General features: G+C 40.9%; 1 protein-coding gene across 1 annotated transcript in view; it reads right to left on the bottom strand.

The window, feature by feature from the left end:
• LOC147663691 (zinc finger MYM-type protein 2-like) overlaps nt 1-12263 on the bottom strand; it is a 578556-nt gene that overhangs the window by 179219 nt on the left and 387074 nt on the right. Inside the window, exon 9 of the mRNA XM_086950262.1 lies at nt 10464-10614. Within this exon, the coding sequence (XP_086806388.1) occupies nt 10464-10614 (151 nt within the window). The remainder of the gene's footprint in view (nt 1-10463; nt 10615-12263) is intronic.

Genomic DNA, 12263 nt, shown 5'->3' on the forward strand with positions numbered 1-12263 from the left:
AAGTCACCCCTAACATGTTCCTAACGAGCCCTTAGGCAGAGTGCTGTATATTAGAAAGTGGAACACGTACTTTTATATGTTCCAAAAGTAAAAACCAGCAATTGCAATTTTGTGTTTGGAAAAGGCTAGTAGCCCCATTGGGGAGTGCAAAGTTACAGGCTGACACCACAGCCCTGTTATCTTCCGACTGGGACTCCTAAAGATGGTTAAATAAAGTGTTGATTTACTATACCTTGCAAATTCTCTATCGCCGTAACCCTCTGGTGGATCTTTCTCGTCCAAGTAGCTAAAATATATAATAAAAACCGAATTTATTTTCATAAATTGGTGTCCTATTTCTTGAATGTCTTGTTTCTTTCTTCTGCAATTGTTTTTGTGCCATTTAAGTGATTTACACTTATTGTTTGTGTAAACCTGACTGCTCAAGAGCCACAGCTACCCAGGTTTGAGCGACGGTTTAAGAAACGAAACCTGACTGGCCCTAAAGGGGTTGGTAGTGTAATACAAGGTGCGGTTACAAAGTCACACCATATAATACACACCATTTCCTCTCAGTCACCTTATAAATTGGTACCAAGGCGTGTGGAATGGCTCAAACCAAAAAGTAATGTAGGACCAAATGGGCAAAATGCCAATCTGACAGACTTATATTGGTCCCTGTGACTACCTCCCTGCCGGAATGAGCATCCACAAGTAACTTGTGGCTAACCCTAAACTGCGAGTAGATTTCAATGATTAATTGTATTTCAGTGAAAAGCAGTGATTTGTTTACTTAAAAGTTCATATCTCTGGAACCCTGTGGTGAATTTTTGTCGTTGAGGTGTCTATTTAAAGAGAAAAATATAACTTAGTTATATAAATTGTGGTTGGAATTTTATTGTTAAGTTTTCTTCTTATTCAACTGTTCTGATACTTCCTGCTTTGCACTTGTTACTTTGATAAAGCCTGGCCGCTCCGAGCCACAGGTATCCAGAACGTAGCTAAGGTTTTACAAACAAATCTGACTGGACCTGATAAAGAATTGTCATTATTACATGGTAAGGTTGCATAACCACACCATATAATAATCTGCATTCTTGCAGTACGTTACATTCCAGGCCAGGTGCACATTCCACTTGCACAAAAGTTGCCTTTATTTCTACTGATATACAGAACAAGGGAACCCAAAGGAAATTTAGACAGGGACCGTGGGCAATTTCATGTTATAGAGAACAGTGGTCCCTATTCAGGGAGAATACAGTGTGATAGATAACCATACACTAGAATAGAATGTATGTCTTTTGTCCAGCCGGACAAGAATTTATTTTCATAACATTTTTCAAAAGTAGTATTAAATAAAACATTCAGATGACAAGTGGGCACATCCGTGACCCACAGAACACAAGACATAACAACAAACACAGAATTGGCCAAAAGGCAAGCCATAATGGGTCTGTACACTTGTACTCAGTATAGACAGACACAAATTAATCAGTGTGCGTGAGAGTGAGTGCTGCAGAGTGAGAGAGTGCTGCAGAGTGAGAGTGAGTGCTGCAGAGTGAGAGTGAGTGCTGCAGAGTGAGAGTGAGTGCTGCAGAGTGAGTGTGAGTGCTGCAGAGTGAGTGTGAGTGCTGCAGAGTGAGAGTGAGTGCTGCAGAGTGAGAGTGAGTGCTGCAGACTGGCTGTGAATGAGTGTGTGTGAGTGCAGGGTGTGAGTGCAGGGTGTGAGTGCAGAGTGTGAATGAGTGCAGAGTGTGAATGAGTGCAGAGTGTGAATGAGTGCAGAGTGTGAATGAGTGCAGAGTGTGAATGAGTGCAGAGTGTGAATGAGTGCAGAGTGTGAATGAGTGCAGAGTGTGAATGAGTGCAGAGTGTGAATGAGTGCAGAGTGTGAATGAGTGCAGAGTGCAGAGTGCAGAGTGCAGAGTGCAGAGTGCAGAGTGCAGAGTGCAGAGTGCAGAGTGCAGAGTGCAGAGTGCAGAGTGCAGAGTGCGAGTGAGTGCAGAGTGCGAGTGAGTGCAGAGTGCGAGTGAGTGCAGAGTGCGAGTGAGTGCAGAGTGCGAGTGAGTGCAGAGTGCGAGTGAGTGCGAGTGAGTGCAGAGTGCGAGTGAGTGCAGAGTGCGAGTGAGTGCAGAGTGCGAGTGAGTGCAGAGTGCGAGTGAGTGCAGAGTGCGAGTGAGTGCAGAGTGCGAGTGAGTGCAGAGTGCGAGTGAGTGCAGAGTGCGAGTGAGTGCAGAGTGCGAGTGAGTGCAGAGTGCGAGTGAGTGCAGAGTGCGAGTGAGTGCAGAGTGCGAGTGAGTGCAGAGTGCGAGTGAGTGCAGAGTGCGAGTGAGTGCAGAGTGCGAGTGAGTGCAGAGTGCGAGTGAGTGCAGAGTGCGAGTGAGTGCAGAGTGCGAGTGAGTGCAGAGTGCGAGTGAGTGCAGAGTGCGAGTGAGTGCAGAGTGCGAGTGAGTGCTGCGTGCAGAGTGCGTGCAGAGTGCGTGCAGAGTGCGTGCAGAGTGCGTGCAGAGTGCGTGCAGAGTGCGTGCAGAGTGAGTGCAGAGTGAGTGCAGAGTGAGTGCAGAGTGAGTGCAGAGTGAGTGCAGAGTGAGTGCAGAGTGAGTGCAGAGTGAGTGCAGAGTGAGTGCAGAGTGAGTGCAGAGTGAGTGCAGAGTGAGTGCAGAGTGAGTGCAGAGTGAGTGCAGAGTGAGTGCAGAGTGAGTGCAGAGTGAGTGCAGAGTCAGTGCAGAGTCAGTGCAGAGTCAGTGCAGAGTGAGTGCAGAGTCAGTGCAGAGTCAGTGCAGAGTCAGTGCAGAGTCAGTGCAGAGTCAGTGCAGAGTCAGTGCAGAGTCAGTGCAGAGTCAGTGCAGAGTCAGTGCAGAGTCAGTGCAGAGTGAGAGCGCAGGATAAGACCACACACACAAGACCACACACACACACAAGACCACACACTCCCCACCACACACTCCCCACCACACTCTCCACCACCACCCACACTCACCACCAACCACACACACACACTCACACACACCACCACACACTCACCACCACACACACTCACCACCACACACACTCACCACCACACACACTCACCACCACCACACACACACACCCACACACACACACAACCACACACACACAACCACACACACACAACCACACACACACACAACCAGCCGTCACTGCACACTTTCACCGGGCACAAACACCACCAGCCATCAGTGCACACTTTCACCGGGCACAAACATCATCAGCTGTCAGTGCAGGCTTCCACCAGGCACACAAGACAAGATATCAGTGCAAGCTTTCACCAGGCACTCACACCTCCAGCCGTCTGTGCACGCTTTCACCAGGCACACACACCACCAGCCATCAGTGCACGCTTCCACCAAGCACACACACCTCCAGACGGCAGCGCAAGCTTCCACCAAGCACACAAACCACCAGCCATCAATGCAAAATTTCTACAGGCACACACACCACCAGTCATCAGTGCACACATCGATTGTTAACGCATCCACAATTAACTATTGTAGCAATCACAGTATGGTGCACTTTACTTTTAAACATATTCATCTAAAGCGCAGCATGCCACCATTGCTACAATTCCAATCCAACCCACATCATTCCACTACACACCACATGCATACACTCCATAACACATGGCTAAAAGACATTGCCATTTATAATGCTATTAGCTCTAACTCAAAAAATTCAGAGACCTATTTCATTTCTAATGCTTGTTGCTTTACCTATCGAACCATTGGCTTGTTACATACGGGAATTCCATTCACATCAGGGCCTGAGCCTCGGTTATCATTCCTTGATCTGTTCCTTATATGCTGATGATGCTCTTCAATATGTTCGACAACCAGGTGTCAGCCTTGCCCATATTGTGCCAGAGGTCATCTGATTAAAGGGATTTTAATGTAATTTATAAAGCTTTCTATAGCGCAAACATGATCCCGAAGGATATCAGAGCGCTTTACAAAGAATGGAAGGAAGGACATAAGTCCAATGGTATACAGACAAAATATCGAATCAAAAATATAGAATGGCACTAATATCGAAGTGAAAATATAGAATGGACAAAATATCGAATGGACAGAATATAGTCAACAAAAATATCGAATTTAAGTTAAGTAATTTAATATCGATTTTCATAAATATAGAAAGTCAAAATATCAAAGTATATAATATAGGTATTAAATATATTGAATTTTTAATAATATCAAATTTTTTAAAGTATTTTGTATGTCGCAATATGTGTGAAAAGTGTATATTTTATAATTTATTTGAAGTAATGAATTTTATGTTATTTAATTTTTGCATAATTTTATTCTGTTGCGGGTTTATAGAATAAGGTGGGAAGTAATGTAATTATAATTAAATATTTTAATTTATTTATTGGTATTTATCTTGAATTGTTAAATAATTTTTAATTGGTAATTAATTCAATTTTAATTGGTAATTAATTTGTATTAATTGATTAATTGATAATGTTAATTTTATAAATGTATTTCCCGTAGCGGGTTGTGGGTTTATAGGGGAATAGGGTGGGAAGTAATTTAATTGTAATTAATTAAATATTTAAATTTATTGGTATTATTTTGAATTGTTAATTATTTTTTAATTGCTCAATTAATTGTTAATTGGCAATTCATTTGTATTAATAGGTAATTAATGTTAATAATTTTTATTTGTATTTTTAATTGATTAATTATTATATTAAATTGGTTATTAAATTTTTATTGGTATTAATATTTTATTTGTTTTTATTAATATATTAAGTATTTACGTTATATATGCAGCAACTACTCACACCAACAACACCAGTAATCCTCCCTCCAACAGGATTTCACCAGTGACGGGAACGAGAGCCGACCCAAGCTTGAAGGTGAGTGATTTTATTCAATTGCTTTCGCCACCAGCATAACGTTTCGGCCTGCCCAGAGGCCTTGATCACATGAATCCATAGGATGGGCAATTCATTTTTAAATTGCAAGTGCAATTCACAATGTTACATGATTGGTAGTTGTCTCAGACAGCGCGACTAGACATGGAAAACATACTGTTTGAATAAAGATTGCGTTACACAGTATCAGTGCACCAATGCATTAATCACAACATTCAAATGTAGTGACACATATTTAAAACAAGATATAATCGTTAATGTTTTAAATAAAGGGGCATATTTGATATGTTCCCCCGAATTACATACGCATGAAAAAGCATAAAACTTGTTTCATTATTAAATAAAAAAGCCCGTATTTAGATTTATGTGCATTAGTACAACCCAAGTGGGTAAAATAGTGCCATATAAAGATTTTATAATCCTCTTTCTTGTCAAATTGTAGCTGCCAATAAAGTGCAAAATGCAAACCATTGTATTTGTTAATTCAAACACAATAAAACCCCAGGACTTTCCTTGATAGATGCAACCTCAATGGGTAAAAAAATAAGTAATTTTTACTCCTACGCTATCCAACGCTTTCCCTACTGTTCACGGTCAGGAGTGGGAATAGTAATTGTTACCCCTACGCTATCCAACGCTTTCCCTACTGTTGCACTCTCTGGAGCGGGAATAGTAATTTTTACCCCTACGCTATCCACCGCTTTCCCTACCGTTGCACTCACTGGAGTGGGAATAGTAATTTTTACCCCTACGCTATCCAACATTTACCCTACGGTTGCAGTTGCTAGAGTGGTAATAGTAAATTTTACCCTCCCGCTATCCTACAGTAAAAATATTGTATATTATTAATTAATATTTTGTTAATATATATGTGTGTAAAAATTTTTTAATTTATGTTTGTTTTTTTAACACATTAATTATTTATTACTTTTAAAGGTATGTAAGTATTTTTAAGTATGTGTTAGTTAATTATAGTTATTTCATTAATTTTAAATTACTTTTAAGACATTTAAAAATAATTCGATATTTTGACTCAATATTTTTGTACTTACCTGTTTGTAGATAGGACTTCGATATTTTTGCTTTCTATATTTTTACTTCGATATTTTTAGCATTCTTTATTTTTGTATTCTATATTTTGTCAGTGATCCAAGTCCAATATCGACATCAAGTAAGAATACACAATACGAATAATCACATAGTTCCCAGACCATCAAATCAGGAGATTCATACAATAAACAGGAATACAGCTGGCTAGGAGGGAGGGGGGTCGGCACCTAATGCTGTAAAGGAGAGCAGCATCAAATGAGGTTCAATGGTTGTATCAATGGATCAATGAATTCGAGCAGGAGAAACCTAGACCAACTTAAGGTAAGAATTTGTACATTAGGATCTCGAAGAATATCAGAGCACTTTACAAAGAATGCAAGGAAGGACATGGGCCAATATCGACATCCAGTAAGAATACACAATAGGAATAAACACATAGTTCCCAGAAAATCGGATCAGGAGAGTAATACAATAAACAGGAATGTAGGGGGCTAGGAGGGGGAAGACACAATGCTGTAAAGGAGAGAATCATCAAATGAGGTACAATGGTTGTATCAATGGATCAATGAATTTGAGCAGCATCAAATGAGGTACAGTGGTTGTATCAACAGATCAATGAATTCGAGCAGGAGAAACCTAGGCCAACTTAAGATAAGAATTTGTTCATTAGGAAAGCAGTCGTTGAAGAGATTCTGCATACATCCGGTGGAAGAGAGTTCCATATTGTTGGGGCAGCTCCGGAAAAGTCTTGGTGACAAGATCTCTTTTTGCTAAGGATGAGTGGTTTCAGGAGTGAAGTGTCTGCACTTCCTGTGGCTCTCCCACCACAGGATAATTCAAGTTTTTGAGCTAGGTACCTGGGAGTTTTAAAATGCAGAGCTTTGTGCACCAGAACAGCAATGTTTAACCAAATTTGTACTTGTTAAGGCAACCATTTGAGAGATTTTAAGATTGGGGATATGTGCTCATTTGGTTTGGTACCGGTGACCAGTCTGGCTGCAGCATTCAGCAATGCCCTTAGTGGAGCCAGGGTGTATTTGGGAAGACCACAGAGCATAGCGCTGCCGTAGTCTTGTCTCAGCAAGACCAGTGCTTGTACCACCTGCTTAAAATCCTTTTGTAAGAGGAATGGTTTGATATTTTTAAGTGTCCTTATCAAGTGATTAGCTCCCTTACACACATTGCTGATATGATTTTCATATTCAAGTGCTTCTCCAAGGTGATACTGTGAGATTTGGCTGAGTCTATGAAGAGAGGGGTGCAGTTGAAAACCGTGAGGTGATTCAGCCAAAGAGTTAGCTTGGGGATGTGGTTCGGAGGAGAGATGAGAAGAAATGCAGTTTTGGAAGTGTTGAGTAGGAGATGGTTAACCAACTTTGAGTAGACATTAGGGTAGTGTTGAGCGAGATGATGTTCTCCGGGGAAGAGATTTCCAAATAAAGTTGTGTGTCGTCCGCATAAATATGGAAGAGAATGTTCGTGGAATGTAGTGAATTAGCTAGTGGCTCCAGGAAAAAGTCGAAGAGGATAGGTGATAGGGTGGACCCTTGGGGGACACCCATTAGTACAGGAGAGGTGCTGGGAGAGGGTGTGGTTTGCATCGACACTTTGTGATCTGTGTTGGAGGAAGGACGAAAACCATTGTAACACCAGAGATATTCCGGGCTGTCCATCAATTGGTCGAAATCAAACTTTTCTTCTTACAGAGGATTGTCCGGCTGAGTCTCTGGATTATCCCCTCAGATGGAGCTGTGAGGGTGGTTGATACCTGAGGATCAGGTTTAGGATTTCCCATGACTACGATGGTCTGATTTGCAGCAATTTAGGTACAAATCTGGATAAAGTTAACTCCCAGGTTGAGTCCTAGATCCACCGCCCCATCCCTATTTTGGAGTATATCCTCAATTATGATAGTGATGCTTCCTCAATTTCTGTAACTCTTTAACCTCACCGTCCACTTCCTGTAACACATTTTTGATCAGTTGAAGCAGACATTATCTTGCTTAATTTAGAGAGTTGGCAAATTTCAGATAATGTGGTTGACATTAATTCGCCCATTGTACTCTGGCAGCATTGCTCTGCCAGATATCAGCATCTACTACTTTGCTGCACAGGCTTGCTAATTAAATTAATGGAAAACGTAACCAATCATGACCGCCCATGTTAGGGAGGAGCAGGCTCTTGATTTTACACATTCGTTGTTGGGGAAAGTCTGCACACAACCCAAGAATGCAAGACGCAATGTGGATGTACTGGCTGTCAGCTAAGCCTGGTGGGAGCTATCGCAAGGACTGAATCGGTCACCCCCTTACTCTCCATTCCTTCCACTTACAGACAACCCTATGCTAAACATTACTGGTGACAGTTCCATAAAGGAACTCTTTTGACAGATGGGCCTACTCACACTGGGAGATATTTTTCAGAATTACATTTTTATTTCTCAACAAGTTTTTTGCTCTCGCCACTGTGCGTCCACCCTGGCACTGTTCTGAAAGTTCCAAATGCAGTCTAACAGCAGTATCCACATTTCGCTCCGCAAGAAACTATGCTGTTTACAACTTACAAAGAGAGAGCAGATGTGTGGCACTCTATCTCGTATCTATTTCTCCACTATCTACACTCCACTTTAGATGCTCTTCCTGAGGCAAAGACAAATGGCAAACCTCTCTTGGTTATACACGAACAGGTAAGCATGGGCACATTGCTGTTCACAAGTTACAAGTTAAAAAAAAAACTTTTAATTATAAACATAAGTTAATACAGTTTAAATATCTTCATCAATACTACTACACTGCGGCTAGAATTTCACAATTTGCTGTGGACGACATTAATGCATGCCGTAGATGTGGCTTTACTAAAGCAGACCTTCTGCATATGTCATGGCAGTGTCTTGGCCTAGTCCCTTTTTGGAGTGACCTATTCCTATAGCTTGCTGAAATCCTAGACATGCAGGTCGAACCCCCTGCTGGGCAACACTTCAGCACTGCTGGTGCCCTGCTGGCATATTGCCTCTAAACTGCTGGTGATTGCTAAGCGAAATGCTGCTATGGTATGAATGATGCATCAATTGTTAATGCACTGATTACAAGATGCATCTTACTGCCAAGACATGATTGATTGGTATGCTGAACTTGCTCCCCCCTCTTCTCGCCCTTCGTACATTTGGGCACCATATCTATCTTTTTAGTTAATTAAAAACAGACGCACTCTCAACTCCTCGCAGCATGGGGGCGCATTCCGCTCCCCTTTTGAGTCTCATTGTAATTCTGCAACTTTCTTTTCTTATCCTCACCTTGACCGACTATGGCTGGTGGCACATGTATTGTTTAAATATTAGATAAATATGTCTTGATCTCACAGTACTAAATGCACTTTTTGTTGGTATATAGCAATAATGTCAAAGTTAAAAAAAAAATGTGTGCATATAACACACATGCTACATACACAAACATGTATGACACACTTGGGATGTCAGCACTAGGATCTGGGATTACAGTTCTCTGTCAGTAAAATGAGGACATGCTTTGTGCACCGTTCTATAACAAAGTTCAGGTCAAGTCCAGGACTACAGTCTGTCCAGAGACAAGGCAAGGGCCAGGGCTTAATACACACACTAGATTAGCTTGAAGTTGGGACCAAAATCAGGGTACCAGATTTTCGCAGTTAGGCGCCCAAGGCAGGAGAACACTACTATACATCATGCAGGAAACATCCCTATCCCAACAATGCTTAGAATGATTATTAATACCAGAGGCTATCCAAATTAAACAGCATTCATTTATTTAACGCAATGACAGAGTTTACCATTAGTAACTCTGATCAGCGATTTCTGCACACATTTCATACAGTTTTATTTGAACTAAAAGCTATCCTTATTTGGTATTGTCAAGCAAACAAAAACCAGAGAGATACTGTGCCTTAGCAAGCAAAAACCAACTATGACATTTGAAAAAGAGTACAATATTGTCAGCTACAAATAAAGACAAATCAAGTTGTCTAATTCAAACAAGGGTGTCCCTGTTAAATATCTTCCACTACTTCTGCGGTTTTTCAAATGTGATGAGCAGATTTTCTAGAATTAGTAGAAGGTTTTGTACACTCCAGCAGTGACAGGTTGCACGAGGATACACTAGGATGATTAGTATTTCCATGTTAAGTGCCAGTGTTCAAGGGCCATACAGGTCAAATAAAACAGGCACCATGTTCCAGGCCAAGCTGTAATGTTCAAGGGACACAAAGTATCTTCATGTACATGAGAGCAAGACCTCACCAAGTAAAGATAGCTATGACAACAATAATGTTTAGAATTTTATGGTAAAAGTGCCTTAAATGAATACAACTAAGGGGTTCAAAACCTTTGTACTTTTTAATAAACAAAACATACATTTCATTTCAAATATATGCGGAAGTTAAAAAACATGCCAGATATAATTTTACAGATTAGACAGAGATATTAGGAGTAATAAATACTGACAACTACAGGAAAAACTTTTCATGTAGCTAACAGTGTCCTTATTTGGTTATCAAAGTAAATACATACCTTCACTACAGAATGGCTTTTTCACACCAGAGAATTTCACTGTTTCATGTAAAGTTTTCTCCTCTTGGCAGTACTCGCATAGTGTAACTATGCAGTGCAGTTTTTTGTAGTCTTCGCAACACGAAATATTACAAAACTGATATATTTTGTTCTAAAACACAAAGGTAAAAAACATTACATGTGTGTTGGGTAGTAATAAACAAGCAGCATTATGTATTTTTCAGGTTCCCTATAACTTCAAGCACTAAGTGTTGGTCGTTTCAGTCTAACATTGCTGAACTCCTCTATTGAACTGCTACGCTATCATGCTTCCTGAAATACAATAAAAGTTAAACAGATACTAAGGCCCTTATTATGATATGGCTCGGTATAGATAGCAGAGATACAAAACAGCCAGAAATTATGATTTCAGCAGGAATCTTGGGACGTAAATCACATATAGACAGATATATCTCTATATCTGTCTATATCTATAGATATCGATATATACCTTACCCCTACTCAGAGTATAATGGGTAGTAGGTACTCTCTGCCTCATGTCATATATAAATATTCACTTACAAAAAAAAAGGTTACAGGGACGTTCTCGTTAGGAAATAGAACTATTTTTAAAATTAGAAATTCACTGAAAAAAACAAAGTTACAGGGACATTATAGTTGGGCTCAGATTTCACTCGTACAAAACCTGAGCTAACTATAATGTACACCCGGCAATACACAGCTTACGACCTCACATATTACATATTACATCAGTGACGACATCACTGATAACATCTCACATAACATAACTGATGCCATCTCAAATGACATCGCTGATGACATCTCAAATTACATCAGTGATATCATCCCACGAGTGTTTCGTAAATATTTGAGACTTAAAGATATATACTAAGCTGCAGCATACGTTAGATTTATTCATTTGTTTATTTATTTATATGCTTATATAGCGTTAGAATCGACCCCCAAAGGGGTATCTCTGCATTTAAGCAGCACATGAGGGTGGTGTGGGGCCCTGCAAGCTAACAGGTACAGAAAAGAGTAGTTTTTAGAAGCTTCCTGAAATGTACACCAAGTCCTATCGGAGACGTGGTTACACCTCACTGGGGCTGGAAACCTATTGTTCTACATTCTCCTGCTCTAGCTTAGCTGAGCAGCAAGAGGCCAGAATCGTGTCTGTGGTCAGCAGCAGCGCTAGCTTACTGTTAGAGCCTGAAAGGCTGGTACCAGGAATGCAGGGGAGCTCCATAAGATTCAAGTGCAGTGACTTCAAATGCAAGGAACTTATATCTTTTGCGAGTGGTGCTAGCATCAGCTGCAATGGCAGGCCTGTAGTCACAGTTTGAGTGGTCTCTCATTGGTGGCATAATACACCCTGCAGCCCAAGCGAGGCCCCTGGTGTACCTATGCCCTGGGTACCTTAGTTCCGTATACTAGTGACTTAGAAAGGTACACCAGTAGCCAATTAGTAAGGTACCAAAGTACTCACCAAGGTCAAATTTATGGAGAGAGCACAGTGACTGGGGTCCTGATTAGCAGGATACTAGTCAGAAAAACAGAATGCTACCAGCAAAAAGTGGGGGTAACCATGAAATCAAAGCAGATTCTACTTTCCTACACAATCCCCCTACCTCCCCCCCCACCCCACCAAAACGAAAAGAGATGAGCCTAATCTTGCTCAGTTAAGTCTTCATTTTCTTTGTGGAAATATCTAGAGAGTCCATATGCTAACGCATGGTTACTCCCAGGTCTATGTTCCACTAAAAAGTCCCTCCCCCTTAGGGAAATGGACCACTTCAAAAG

Source organism: Lissotriton vulgaris, unplaced genomic scaffold, assembly GCF_964263255.1.
Source record: "Lissotriton vulgaris unplaced genomic scaffold, aLisVul1.2 SCAFFOLD_1159, whole genome shotgun sequence".
Taxonomy (NCBI): Eukaryota; Metazoa; Chordata; class Amphibia; order Caudata; family Salamandridae; genus Lissotriton; species Lissotriton vulgaris.